The sequence below is a fragment of the Pinus tabuliformis genome, chromosome 7 (genome assembly GCF_031772625.1).
Source record: "Pinus tabuliformis cultivar Carrire ecotype Pingquan chromosome 7, CPIR1, whole genome shotgun sequence".
Classification (NCBI taxonomy): Eukaryota; Viridiplantae; Streptophyta; class Pinopsida; order Pinales; family Pinaceae; genus Pinus; species Pinus tabuliformis.
Window position 1 is genome coordinate 1354146321 of NC_142293.1, and position 14483 is coordinate 1354160803.

Sequence of the window (14483 nt, forward strand, 5' to 3'; positions counted from 1 at the left end):
GGTCTGTAGAGATTTTTTGTGAACAAACTCTATATATTCCAAAAAGTAAGATGTAATCAGGTGGATGAGTGTTATTCTGATGTAAGGTTCAACTTCTGGAGACTGCAACTATTGTGACACCTGCAGCTTCTGGTCTTCATTTCCAGGTAATACAAGCTTCTTTCGCTGTTAATTGCTCACTTTCAATTCTTCTTCTTTGTTCCAGGTTGTGCCTATTGTGCATTTATTCATGTGTTGCTGATGTTTAGCATTAGAGGGGTTGTCATCCCACCTCTGTGTTAGAATCTAGTTAGTTTCATTGAATATGTATGAAGGTTTCCATCGTTTTAATGCCAGAGAGCTGTCATCCTGTCTGTGCATTAGAGAATAGATTTACAGACCTTTTAACTGGTTTCATCTAGCCATCATAGGGTCCTGTGCATCTGCTGGTGTGATCAGTGTTCTCCATCATCAAATTTTCTTTAAAACTGTGAGTAATTGGTGATCTAAAGCCTTGTAGTCTGGGGGTGTTCACCCATGTCTAGGGTTAAGCATAGTAGAAGTGGTTATCTGGCTTGAATCTACAGCATTTCTTTCATTCATCCACCATTTTCCAACATTTTTGTTGAGTTTATAATGTTCCTGATCATCTCTGATATACAACCTAGGAGAGTTTCTTGGGGTGATAACAGGGCTAAATGAAAATGATGGACTGTAGGGGAGGGTTTCTTTGGACTGAGATCTAAAGGGGAACTTATTGAACAAGGAGCTTTATGAATCTTTGGGATTATTTCTTCACTGGTAAAGCTATGCTTTATATTTCCAACATGTACATGCTTAGTTACAAGCCTCTCTTACAGTGATACATAAGATTGTTTAGGCTTACCTGATTCTGATGCTCCTTTCTGTGACGTTTTTCTTTGCTTGACATTCTTCTCAGGGTCAGGCACTGGGTCAGCTGGTGATTTCTGAGGATTTCTCTGAGTATGCCTCACAAACTTAGCAAGAACTGTGATCTGGAGTCGCCAAAAGGTTGGTCCTCCAATAGAGTCACCAGATAGATGATTACAACCAAAAATGTGTCCAAACTTTGTCAATCATCAAAGTTGGATCTGTGTCATTCTCCCAAGAAAGCTGAGCTTCAATCTCCTCTCCCCAGAAACGACGCCAATTATGTTAGGATTCCAAGAAACTCTCCTAGGTTGTAGCTCGGAGATGCCTGGTAACATATAAATTCAAATATTGTTGCAATGGATGAATGGAAGGAATGATGCTTGTTCAAGCCAGATAACCACTTCTACTTTGTTTCACTTCAGACATGCGTGAACACCCCTAGACTACAAGGCTTTAGACCACCAATTACTCACAGTTTAGAGATTGGGTGAATATGGAGAATACTAACCACACCAGTAGATGCACAAGACCATGTGATGGCCGACTGCAACCAGTAAAGAAGTCTGAAAATCTAACCTACTAATGCAAAGATAGGATGACAACTCTCCTACATTAGAGAGAAAGAAACCTGGACCACCTATTCAATGATGCATACGAGATTTTAACACAGAGATAAGATGACAGCTATCTAATGCTAACATCAAGAGCTCAAGAACACAACATATCAGGCATAGCTTAGAATAGAGGAAAATGGAAAGTGAGCAGTTAACAACAAAAGAAGCTTGTATTAGCTTAAAATGAAGACGAGACGCTACAAGTGACAAAATTTCTACAGTCTCCAAAAGTTGAACCTTACATCAAAATGCCAACCACCAACCCTGATTACATCTTGTTTCTAGGTATTTATAAGTTTCATTACAAAGGCACTTGGCCATTCTAGGTATGGAGGGGTCATAATTGACCACCAACTGCATTTAACTGCCTAATGGAGTCTCTAATTGTGTTTTCTTGTTGCAGTGGATTAATCCAATTTTCTCAGGTGCTGTGCTATCCTCTTAGGCAGTTGGAGTGCTTGTACCAGTGGAGTTCCATAACTAATAAATGCAGTCACAAGGTCGTGCTTTGTCCTTTTCTCCTTGGCTATACTGTCTAATAAACATGGTTGTTGGAAGTCTGACAGCGACTGGTAATGGCAAGCTGGTCATCTTCCTTCTTTGGGCAAAAAAAATGGTGAAGGACATGGAATGCATGGGCGTTAACAAGCAGGGGCGGATTGGTCGGCGGTTTTGGTATTGATCGCACCACTTTTGGGCGTAAAGCGGTAAAAGGATAGGGGGATGCGATTCCACTCAGCGGCCGACACATAGCAGCGGATGAGAGAGAAAAACTGCTCTCATCGCGCGTTATCGTTCGAGTGAGTTGTGGGTGCGATAAGTGCCAAGGCCGTCAGATCTCGACGGAGATGACCTGACGGTGGGGATTTGAGGAGCAGGTCGCCTTTATCAGGTGCGACCAGGGCCATTGGATCAGTGGGGTGATCAACGGTAGGGATGGAGTGTGATAAGTTATGAAAGCGCGAAGACATATGGGATGGTTTTATGGAGGATTTTGGCTTTTCGCTCAAGGCTAAGGCCAAAGGGGTTAATTTGTCAAGTTTTAGGAGAAAAAGATAGGAATGAAGGTGGTGAAGAGGAAGCGGGGTGGAAGAAAAAGAAGGAATGACCAACTGTGAGCCTTCTTTTGGACACAGATCAACAGAGCGTGCTTTCCTTTGACCTTAGAAAATCAACGTTGAATAGCAGAGCTAACATGTTCTAATCTAGGGTTAATGGATTGGGGTTTATGGATGCTTTGGCATGTATATATATGTATTGTAACATTGAAAGGAATATAATGAAAAATCAACCTGGTAGTCCCAGTTTTGGGATCCAGGGGAAAATCTCTGTCTATATATGTTTTATGTTTTATGCTCTTGCCATTCTTTATTTTATGTTTTTAGAATTCGTTTGCAGATAATTTATGTACCGGGTTAAAACCTACATTTGGTATCAGAGCTTTTTTGGCTTCAAGGGGACGCCTTTGCTGTTGAAGGGTTTTGCTCAAGCTTGTGGTAGACCCTGCTCAGTGGGAGATCTATCAGATGGATTCTTGTGGTGAAAGAACTTGACAAGCAGTGGAAATATAGAGATCGAGATATTTAATGGTCAGAGTTTTGAGTCATGGAAACTCAAGATAACACATATTTCATTAAATTTGGAATTAAATGGTGGATCTAGAATTTCAAAATAACCAAAAAGCTCAATTCAAGTCATTGTCCTTGTAATAAAATATTTCCAAATCTAATGAAATATGTGTTATATGGAGGATCTAATGATGGATAAAGATCAGTGGATCGTGGTAGATCCGGGCACTAAACCAACAACAATGTTTGATGAAGATTGGAAGAAGTTGGATTAGAAGCCAAAGAGCACAATACAGTTGTGTATCTCAAATTCAGTATTGTTGATTGTATCAAGGGAAGATTCGACGAAGACTTTGTGGGACAAGTTAGGGACTTTGTACCAATCTAAGTTTGTAGAGAATAAATTGTTCCTATGGAAAAATTTGTATAACCTGGGGATGAAGGATGGGGACTCGATGACAGATCATGTGAATGCTTTTAATACTGTGATAAGCCAGTTGTTATCTGTTGATATAAACATTTCAAATGAAGATAAGTGCATAAGTTTTTTGTGTTCTCTACCAAATTCGTGGGATATTCTAGTTGTTTCAATAGGTAGCAATGTGCTTGCCTTGCTATTTGATGGAATGTCTCATCCTTGCTATTGGAGGAGATGAGACAAAAAAATACAAAGGGCTAGAATGGTTATGCCTTATTTGTACGAGGACAGTCCCAGAACATAAACAAAAATAAATCCTCGAGTGGGAGATCTAAATCTAGAGAGAAATATAAATCTCCATGAAAACTTGTAAAGGTGTGCTAGAAATGTGGAAAGGAAAGGAACTTCAAAAAGGACTGTAGATCTAATACTCCTGAGAAAGGAAATGGATCTAATGATTCTCCTTCTACATAGGCAAAAGCCACCTCAAATGAAGGTGGGGATGTGTACTTGGCTTCTTCTTCAAGTACACATGTAGATCATGAGGCATGGTTGATTGCCTCAAGTGCATCCTTTCACTTCACTCCCCACAAGGATTTGTTCTGCGAGTATGATAAATATGGTGGCGGTGATTTCTTCTTAGGGGATGATAGGAAGGCTAGAATCGTTGGTCGCAAAAAATTCAAGTTGAAGTTGTAAGGTGTAAGGATTAGAACACTTCCGAGTGTTCTGCATATTCCTACATTGGCCAGAAATTTAATTTCTGTAAGCGAATTGGATGTTGCAGGTGTAAAAATAGTGTTCGAGAAAGATACTTACAAGATGATTCGGGGAGCACTAGTATTGATGCGAGGAGTTCGAATTGGAATTTTGTACAAGCTTCAGGGTAGCACTGTTATTGATGGGTGCAACAGTTCTGTGGTTCTTGAAAGTGGAGCAGAAAATTTAGTGGTCTCTGTAAATACCATGCTATGGCATCAAAGGCTTGGACATATTGGAGAGAAGGGCCTTCGAATACTTCATGGTAATGGTATGGTAGAAGTTATGTCTAATTTCACTCTAGATTTTGATTTATGTGAAAATTGTGTATAAGGGGAGCAAAATCAGGTGAGTTTCCCCTCTGGTGCTAAGAGGGCGAAACAGATATTAGAGCTTGTACATAGTGATGTGTTTGGACCTATGTCGATTCCATCACTAGGTAAGTCTGTGTACTATGTATCATTTGTAGATGAATTCTCAAGGAATACATGGATATATTTCCTTAGGAAGAAATCTGAAAGTCTTTGATATGTTTAAAGAATTTAAGGCTCTGGTGGAAAATCAAACAGAGAAGAAGATAAAAGTATTGAGGAAGATATAGATGGAGAGTTTTGCAAGGATGAATTTGAAGAGTTATGTAAGAAGAGTGGTATAGCATGACAAAAGACTACTCCATACACACCTCATCAAAAATGGAGCTGCAGAAAGAATGAACAGGATGTTGATGGAAAAGGCAAGAAGCATGCTCAGTGGTGCTAAGTTAGGACAAGAATTATAGGCAGAGGCAGTGGAGATTGCATGTTACCTGGTCAACATATCACCTTCATCAGTGTTGGAGGATAAGGCTCCACAAGAGGTATGGACTAGTAAGAAACCCTCTTTTTCACATCTGAGGGTATTTGGATGTGATGCATATGTACATGTTCCAAAGGAGAAAAGAACCAAGTTGGACAGTAAATCTGAAAGGTGCATCTTTATTGGGTATAAGGATGGTTTAAAATGTTATAAGATTTCAAACCCAGAAACATGGAAGGTTGTGTACAATCGCGATGTGGTGTTTAGAGAGGTGAAACATGTTATTAAACATGAATTCCTACCAAAGGAACCTAAGAAGATAGAGATTGAGCTAAAGGAGGAGGAATCAAACTCTACATTAGAAGAGGAATCAAAAGATGAAGAGCCACAAACTCCATCTCTGAGAAGATTAGTTCGAGAAAGAAGGCAACCAGAAAGGTATAGTTCAGTTTCCTTCTCTTCAAATTTTTCTTTATCTATAATTAATGATGATCCCAAAACTAATAGGGAAGCAATCGATTCAAAGGATGGAAAACTCTGGAAGGAGGCCATGGTTGATGAAATGGCATCTTTGCACAAAAATGAGGCTTGGGATCTGGTGGAGTTGTAGGCTGGAATAAAACTCATTGGCAACAAATGGGTGTTTAAGAAGGAGATGAATGCAAAAGGTAACGTGGAGAAATAAAAAGCTCAATTGGTAGGAAAAGGTTATTCTCGGGTGTCGGGAATTGATTTTGGTTATAATTTTTCTCCTGATGCGAAGGTAGCTCCTATTATATTTGTTTTATATGTTGTTGTTGCTTTTGATTTTGAGGTAGAACAGATGGATGTGAAGACAACATTTCTTCATGTGTATCTAGAATAATTCTATATGAAGCAACCTGAATGCTTTGCAGTGAAGGGTAAGAAAGAATTGGTATGTAGGTTAAAAAAGTATTTGTATGGGTTAAAATAGTCACCAAGGATGTGGTATCATAAATTTGATACATATATATGGGGACTTGGCTTCACCAGAAGCAAAGTAGATCATTGTGTGTATTTCAAATTAATTAGTGACTGTGTTATTTATTTGGTATTATATATGGATGATATGTTGGTGATTGGAAATAACAAAGAAATTATCCAGGAATTGCAGACCCAATTGTCCTCCAAATTAGACATGAAGGAACATGGTGTTGCAAAATATATTTTGGGCATGGAAATTAAACAAGATCAGGAAAAAAGGAAGCTCTGGTTAAAACAATGGAAGTATGTTGAGACAACATTACAGAGGTTTAATATGCAGGATAGTAAACAGGTGAAGGTTCCTATTCTTGTCAGTGTAAATTTATCTATTGAATAGTGTCCTGATACACAAGAAGAGGAAGAAAACATGTGCCGTGTTCCATATGCAAGTGCAGTCGGTAGCCTAATGTATGCAATGGTCTGTACTAGACCATACATTGCACATGCAGTGGGAGTATTGAGCATGTTTATGTCAAAACCAGGGAAGGATCACTAGACAACAATGAAGCAGGTTTTTTGGTATTTGCGTGGCACTAGTGATTATGGTCTATGCTACCAAGGAAGACCAGGATTGGATAGAGTTTCGGAAATTTGTGGCTTTGTTGATGCAGACTGGGCTGGAGATCTAGATCACAGAAGATCTACAAGTGGGCATGTGTTTAACCTATTTGGAGGTGCAGTCAGGTGGATGAGCAAGAGACAGTTTGTAGTGGCACTTTCAACTATAGAGGTGGAATGCGTGGCAGCCACTCATGCAAGAAAGGAAGTTGTTTGGTTGCAAAGTTTGTGTTCAAGTATGGGGTTAGTACAATGAGCTATTAGGATAGACTATGATAGCTAAAGTTCAATTTTATTGGCAAATATGCTTGCTTATCATTCAAAGACAAATCACATTGATGTTCAGTATCACCTTGTAAGGAATATGGTTGAGGAAAAAAAGGTGTTGCTGGAAAAGGTGGACACCTTGAAGAATATTGCAGATGCATTGACAAAGTCCATGAGCACTTACAAGTTCTCTTGGTGTAGAGAAACAATGAGCGTTGCGGGGTTGGACCAATGACTAAGTTCTCCTATGGCCCCTTGTGGAAAGTAAACAACAAGTGGGAGAATGTTGGGTGTGCGCTATATTCTTTCCACAACTAGCCCCACACACAGGGGCTAATAGGGGGGAAATAGCCCCCCTTGTTCGTTCTGTCGAGTGCAGCAGGGGGGTCATAGGGGAGGCAGTAGCCTCCCTCTACGGGGTCCAAGGCAATGCCCTGGGGAATTTGTTTTAGATCCTATACTAGGTGGGTGGACCTACCTATGGTTTTGTGCATGGTTTAGGGCATGATGGTTTTCTGCCCATGGTATTTTTTAGATCCTGTCAAGGGAGCTATGGTTATGTTCTAATCCAGGGTTAATGGATTGGGGTATATGGATGCTTTAGCATGTCTATATATGTATTGTAACATTAAAAGGAATATAATGAAAAATCAATCTGGTAGTCCTGGTTTTGGGATCCAGGGGAAAATCTCTATGTCTATCTGTTTTATGTTTTATGCTCTCACCATTGTTTATTTTCTGTTTTTAGAATTCATATGCAGGTAATTTTTGTACAGGGTTAAAACCTATGGGCTTCAGCTTCTCTTCTTGAAGCCAGGCCTAGGATGATAAAATGAAGAAGCTGCAGAGGTATTTCAAACTCCAAAATTATGGTCTTCTAGAGGAACCACAAACATTGTTCTATCTTTACTGGTCGTGGAAGGTCCCTCTCAGAAATTTGAAGAGAAGGTCACATAATAGAATAGAGCTGAAAACCTTAAAAGGTATCTTCTTCCTTAAAATGTATGCTCTATGATTTGACCACAATACATTAGCGGATCAACTCCAGAATGTGTAGAATTAGACTTTCAATGTGAGGCAGATCCACCTACAAAGTTTAAGAAACCCAACGATGCCCTTAAGTTCTGAAACAACAAAGCAAACTGAAAAACCCTCGTTATTATACAGGTTTGAGCATCTCTTTAGATTTGGCACTCCCCCACAAGGATGAAACAATTTTCAGAGCTAGAAGATGTGTGTTGAATTCTTGTCAAGTGATCGAGATGGGATACAATTATATAGTTTTGAGAAAACATTTGGGGGGTCTGATTCATATTTTTAGGAGGGAAATTAAAATGATATTTAAATTTTAAAAATACTTTGAAGACCAAAAAGACTAATGTCCATTTTCATTTGGAAACCATCCTCAAAGGGCTTTCGCTATGATTGTGTTTTAATTTAATTTATAGCAAGGGCCTTATAACATGGAGATTTATTTTAGTCAAATAATTCCTCATGATATTTAGCCAAAGAGAAGTTTTCACATCATCAAGATTTTGGGTTTTCACCCACAAACTATGTCCTTAAACTTAAACAATCATAACTCCCAAACCGTGAAGGCTCTTGTGGTGTGCTACATTCCACCAAAATCGGCTCAATGAGGAGAATCCAACAAATATGATCCAGAATAAAAAAAAAAGTTACGATTTTCGATGTCATTTTGGTCAGAAAAGGTGGGGCATCTCCTGGTGTTACTTGGGTTAACATCAATGACAGCCACTTTTCAACAATCTCCCCCTTTGTCAATGATGGTAACACATGTACTCCGCCTGCAATCACTACTCCCCCTAGCTACATGCTTTTGATTCCCCTATCATGTATACTCTCTCCCTTTGACATCAATGGCATACACAACACTCCTGTGATTCCATTTTACTAGGCCTAGGTGGACTTGCCATCACTGTAATGGATTTGGGGTTCAAACTAACCTTTCTTATGATTTACGTGTACTAGCATTTTCTAGAAGGCATGGAAGGCAAAAATTCTTATGGCTCAATTATTGCTTAATCCAACAAACATCAATTAATATCGTAGACTTTCATTTGAATTACCTGTTACAAAATATTTAATATTTCATGGATGATGTAGTCACTGTAGTCACTCCTCAGAGGCTTATATAAGCACGCCTCTCCTTTGAATCTTCATTTCATGGCTCCGTTTCCTTCTCGCTTACGCATCTGCTTTTTCAATATGAAGTTTAGGAGATACATGGCATATAGATATGATATTTTTCTGAGTTTCAGAGGGATCGATGTGAGAAGAGGGTTTGCCGACCATCTCTACCATGCCCTCACAAACGCAAGCTTCTGTGCCTTCCTTGACACCTACGGTCTCAACAGGGGAGATGACATTTCTGCAAAACTACACCATGCAATTGAGGAGAGTCGCATCCTCATGCCCATATTCTCCACCAACTATGCACAATCGCCCTGGTGTCTCAGAGAAGCATCACATATTGCACGCAAAGTAGTGCTTCAGAGGCAGGGAAACGGGTCATCCATTGCCATTCCTCTGTTTTATGACGTCACTCTTGTGCAATTTCAGCGTCCAGACCAAAGTGGGAGCCCATTTGCCGAAGCATTCAAAGAGCATGAGATGAGTGGGAGATACAGCCCGCAGGAAATCCATGAATGGAAAGCTGCTCTATTCCAACTCTGTTGTCTCTCTAGCTGGTCACTTCTAGAAGATTTTAATGGGTAAATAACTCTCTCTTATATATTTATCGGCTTCTGCGTCTTCTGTTTTGAGTTTTCTTGATTTTTAAAAGCTCTGCGCTGATATTATATATTTATCGGTTTCTATTTCTGTTTCTGTTTTTGGATTTTGTTGATTTTTATAAACTCTGCGCATTGCAGCTATGAAGCAGCGTTGGTGAAGCGCGTGGTCGAAGATGTGGCTAAGCATTGCATGACAGACTGCCGCAGCAAGCCTTCAATTTAATACTACTTTTCAACCACGGTCCATCAAAAGTCATCGCCCGGTATCATTTGTAGTTTCTCTGGTTTGGTTCAAATGATCATATCTGTATCAAAGGAAATAAAATTTTAAATCTGGTTTCTCTGGTATGGTTCAGATGACCCCAGATCATATTTGTATCGTAGCCTTGGTCCGAGAACTAAAATTTTGTATCTTTTAAATTTGGTTTCTCTGTTTTGGTTCGAATGACCACATATCATATTTGTAGCATGTGCCCATGGTTGGGGAAGTAAAATTTGTATCTTCTAAATTTGGTTTCTCTGGTTTGGATTGAACGACCATAGATCATATTTGTATCGTGTTAGTTTGAAATATTATATCAGTTCGAACTTTATTTTAGGGTTTCTATACGGGGTAGCATCTAATTTCTATATATATATATTCAACACAACTGAGAATCTATTAGAAATGTTCTATTGAAAATGTTTTAATTTATAAGAATTTAATCATATATAGAGAGCATTGGCGTCAAACCTTTTTAAATGCAAATAATTTTTTAATTTTTGAATTTTAAAAGAATTTTGCACTTCAAAAGATTTGATCTCTTCTGATCTTTCTTTATACTTGTTAGATCCATGATTAAGATGGGTCTATAATATTTATATTATAATGGATAGATTCATTTTTCATATTATTTATTTTTTTAAAGAAATATGTGAAAATTGTGTAAATTAGTTAATGATGTAATTAAAATAAAAATATCATAAAATATTCTTTAAAAAAAAAATTGAAATATAATGTGTTTTTTTTTCCAAAAGAAAAATCGTAATTTTATTCATATTGAGCAAAATTACATGTTGTAGATGCTACATTAGCATATGCTGTATAAACTTGTAGTGATGCACAGGATCTAAAAAAGACAATAATTTATGAACTATCTATGCTTTTCTACCTTCCTTTTTTTCCACTTTCTGCCAACTTCCAGTGTTGGGAGTGGATGTTACAGTGGACATTTTTGCCTCTTTGGTAGTAGTTAGGGTTTCTTTGTCAGAATCTGAACTTTTTGTTGAGTGTATTCGCTTGTTGCCACCGATTCCCTTCCCTGGGATGAGTTGCTCAATTTTCTGCTGTGAGTCAGTTATCATTGTAACTAAAGAAGAGAGTTATGGTTCTCATCATTTTTTGAGTTAATTTGGGTGCCTTGTTCATTGAACACTGAGATATTTCCTGGGTGTTCTGCTTCTTGGAATGTGGTGTTTGTGGTATTTTCTGCATTTCCTTCCTCTTCTATATCATCTACTGGAGAGGCTGAAAACTGCCATCCTTTAAGCTTTGGTGGTTGTCTTCTTTTCCTATCCTTTTTATTTTTTGGGCAAGCACTTTGTAGATGACCAGTTTGATGACAAATGCGACATCTGAAGGTAGTATTTTCATAATCAAGACACTAGGACCATTGCTTTTCGTTGTGGAATAAAAGGATGCGATCTAGTAATCCTTGACTAAGATCAACCTCCACACAGATTCTGGTGAAAGTGTATATATCCTTGGTAAGACGCTCACTATAAGATTTGTTTGTAGGCTCGCAATACCCAACAGTATTCGCCATATGCATGCCAGAGGTAAGCCATCTCTCGTGGCTTTATATGCCTTTCTGCCCTCAAACAATATTTTTGACAGGCTTGCAGTTCGTGATCGGAGGCAGCTCCCTCTTCCAACCTGTTGTGGCGGCTACAAGATTCCTCCCTTCTGCCTTTATTGTGTGCCAGATCTCTGGGGAGAATAAAAGCGTTGTCGCAAGAACTAAGTACAAAAACCCTCGTCATCCCTTCGGTGATGATGGTAATGCAGGAGTTCGCCTCTAGTGGTGTCACCAGATTTTTGGGGCTTCTGTTACCCATATACAGATTTGAAGATCTTGGCTCCATGGGAGCCATTATACAACTTTGGATACTAGATCCCATTTCAGGTTGGTGCATTTCGAGTGTGTAGAACCAAGAGTGTATTATTTTGCTTGTTCCCTCGCCATCCAAGTATGAGTCGGATCCGTGGATAGATCTGACGGCGATCTGCATCTGCGAGGAAGGATATCAAAATATGGGCAAAGAAACCTGTAGATCTCTGTCTTAGCATCTTGGATCCGTTGATAGATCATTTTTAGGGCCCAAAAATACTTTGGCCAGAGGGTGATAGCTACAGATCTTCTCAGCCCTAACATCCAAAGCGTAGCCAAAATTATCATCAGTGAGAGGTTTTATACATCGAGTACTAGATATGCAAAGAATGGTAGAACCGTAAGCCCTCGCCTCTCTGCATATGCCAGTTCTCACCATCGCCATCTTTTTCCTCTCCTCCTCCGCAAAGCAACCTCTCCGAACTTTGGATATCTTCTCTGAAATATAAATATGTGTTATTTAAAAAACATATATATATAATCAATGTTCAATAATAATTTTAATTAAGTATAAATTTAATAAAGTTAATCTTATTGAAAAAATTTGTAAAATTTTTAATAATTATAATAATATTGTTAAATAATACAACTCTATTCAATCATGGTGAAATTAGCTTAAATATGGTTAACCATCGTCACTATGCTTAACAGTGTTTTGTGAGTCATTATTGACAATAAATAGTAATGTTCAAAAATTCACATTCCAATATCACAAATAAATATCAACGTCCAAATGTAAGAAACAAAAATATATTATGTAAATATATATTGTCAAAAGCTCATGAAATAGGTTGTTCGAAATACTGAGAGGGGCTTGAATCAATATTTCACTTACAAATAGTTAAGTTTTCTTTTTTCAGAGCATTAATTATTTTCATCATCAAATTAAAAACATAAACCAATAGTGCAGGACATAAAAACATGGTAAACAGAAAAAAAAAAAAATTAGGTGGAAACCATTCCGGAAGAAAAACCACCGAACTTTTCTCTAATAATTTTAATTCTATCATTATATTAATGCTTTAGCTCCAACTAAAAGGGAAACCCCAACTCCCTAGCAATCTAGACAAAGCCTTCTATTTTTATGAGGCAGCTCCAACTATTGAAAGGATTCTTCTACACCCTGTTTTACCAACACCCATTGGAAGGATGCTCCAATGCCATGCAAGATCAAACTTCCCCTTGCACCACCCTGCCGCCCTGAAGTGTTTTCAGGTTCCAACTTGAAGGTTACTTCAACCACTGGCCTAACACCACCCGACTACCCTAAAAATGATAATAGAATAGATCACTATTGTGGGCTCCCGTATCAGGGACAATGACCCACTATACAATCAATAGACTACTGCAATGAATATCTTTGCAGTGATATGAAAATAAATTCCCAACAATGAAATCCTTATAATTATGCAACCCTTACTTTAGAAGCTCAACTACAATTTGTTGCAGATGAATAGACTCTTACTGTTGTTGTATAAGCATTTGAATCATACTGATGCAAAATAGTGACAATGATACACAAACATATTAGAAACCCTAACCATTGCACAAGATGAGACTTCTAATCATGAAATAATTACACTATGTTGTAAGTTGAGTAAGGCCTTCTCAAATGTTGCAATAATGATACGACAACAAAGACAATTAGTGAAAAACACACTGCTAAATATAACTCTTGAAGATGATGAAAGCCCTTATAACAATCCTCAAAACATCAGAGATAACCAGATCTTGGACCAACCTCTATCCTTGTTTGCAAGTGATTTATGCTTAGAATTGTGCCATAGTAGAAATGAATACAATATGAACAATAATTACTCTGGCTACAAGACCAAATAGAATCATACCTCTTGAGTCTTCCTGCAAATACCTTAGCAAATTAACATCCCAATTCAAAAGGGAATACCACTTTTATGTGTAGTGTGATGCATGATATGTCATATATGCTACGAAATAAGAAAGTGCCACTATTGAAATTACATTGGTTTGAAATCTTCAAAAGTAGTGAGTTTCTTCCAAGTCACGTATATCCATCAGGAATAGGGTCGAAAGATTACACATAACTAATAATATCAAGCCTTTTATTGGACTGATATGCTTTTAATTTGATTGATATGATTATGTTTTAAGAGGCTATATTCATACCACTATAATCAACAAATAAACATAGATCATCCCTATAAATGCCTTAGAATTACCTCATTCAGTGGGGCGAATAGCCTTTAATTCGTTTCAAAGTAAGACTAACAAACCTTTTTAGAGATTAGGATGCACAATATTTGCACTTGCATGCTAGTTTTGACACATGAAACATGTTTGACAAATGATTCCCTTGCTTTAGATCTCAATCTAGGTTATTTGTTTGTACAGGCATAAATAAATTGAACCCTTATGCACATATTTATTGGCTTTGTTGTGTGTGTGCTATATTCATTCCACAACTAAACCCATGCACGTGGGGGTCAATAACCCCCCATGTTCATTGCACTAAGTGCAGTAGGGGAGTCACAGAGGGGGTTGCATGCCCCCCTATTGAGGGGTTTAAGGGGGGCAGTAGCCCCCCTCTACAGGGTTTGAGGCAGCGCCCTATGGAAAAAAAAATTGGACCCTATATTAGGTGGGCAGACCTACCTATGGTTTTGTGTGTCGTTTTCGCTCATGGTTTTAACCATGATGGTTTTCTTCCCATGGTATTTTGTAGATCCGGTCAAGGGAATTAC

At 38.2% G+C, this 14483-nt stretch overlaps 1 protein-coding gene across 1 annotated transcript; it reads left to right on the plus strand.

The window, feature by feature from the left end:
- Positions 1 to 9104: 9104 nt before the first annotated feature.
- LOC149252579 (toll/interleukin-1 receptor-like protein) lies at positions 9105 to 9836 on the plus strand. The gene is made up of 2 exons (XM_089454193.1): positions 9105 to 9592; positions 9752 to 9836. The coding sequence occupies exons 1-2, from the start codon at positions 9105 to 9107 to the stop codon at positions 9834 to 9836; spliced, it is 573 nt and encodes a 190-aa protein (XP_089310319.1).
- The last annotated feature ends 4647 nt before the right edge of the window (positions 9837 to 14483 follow it).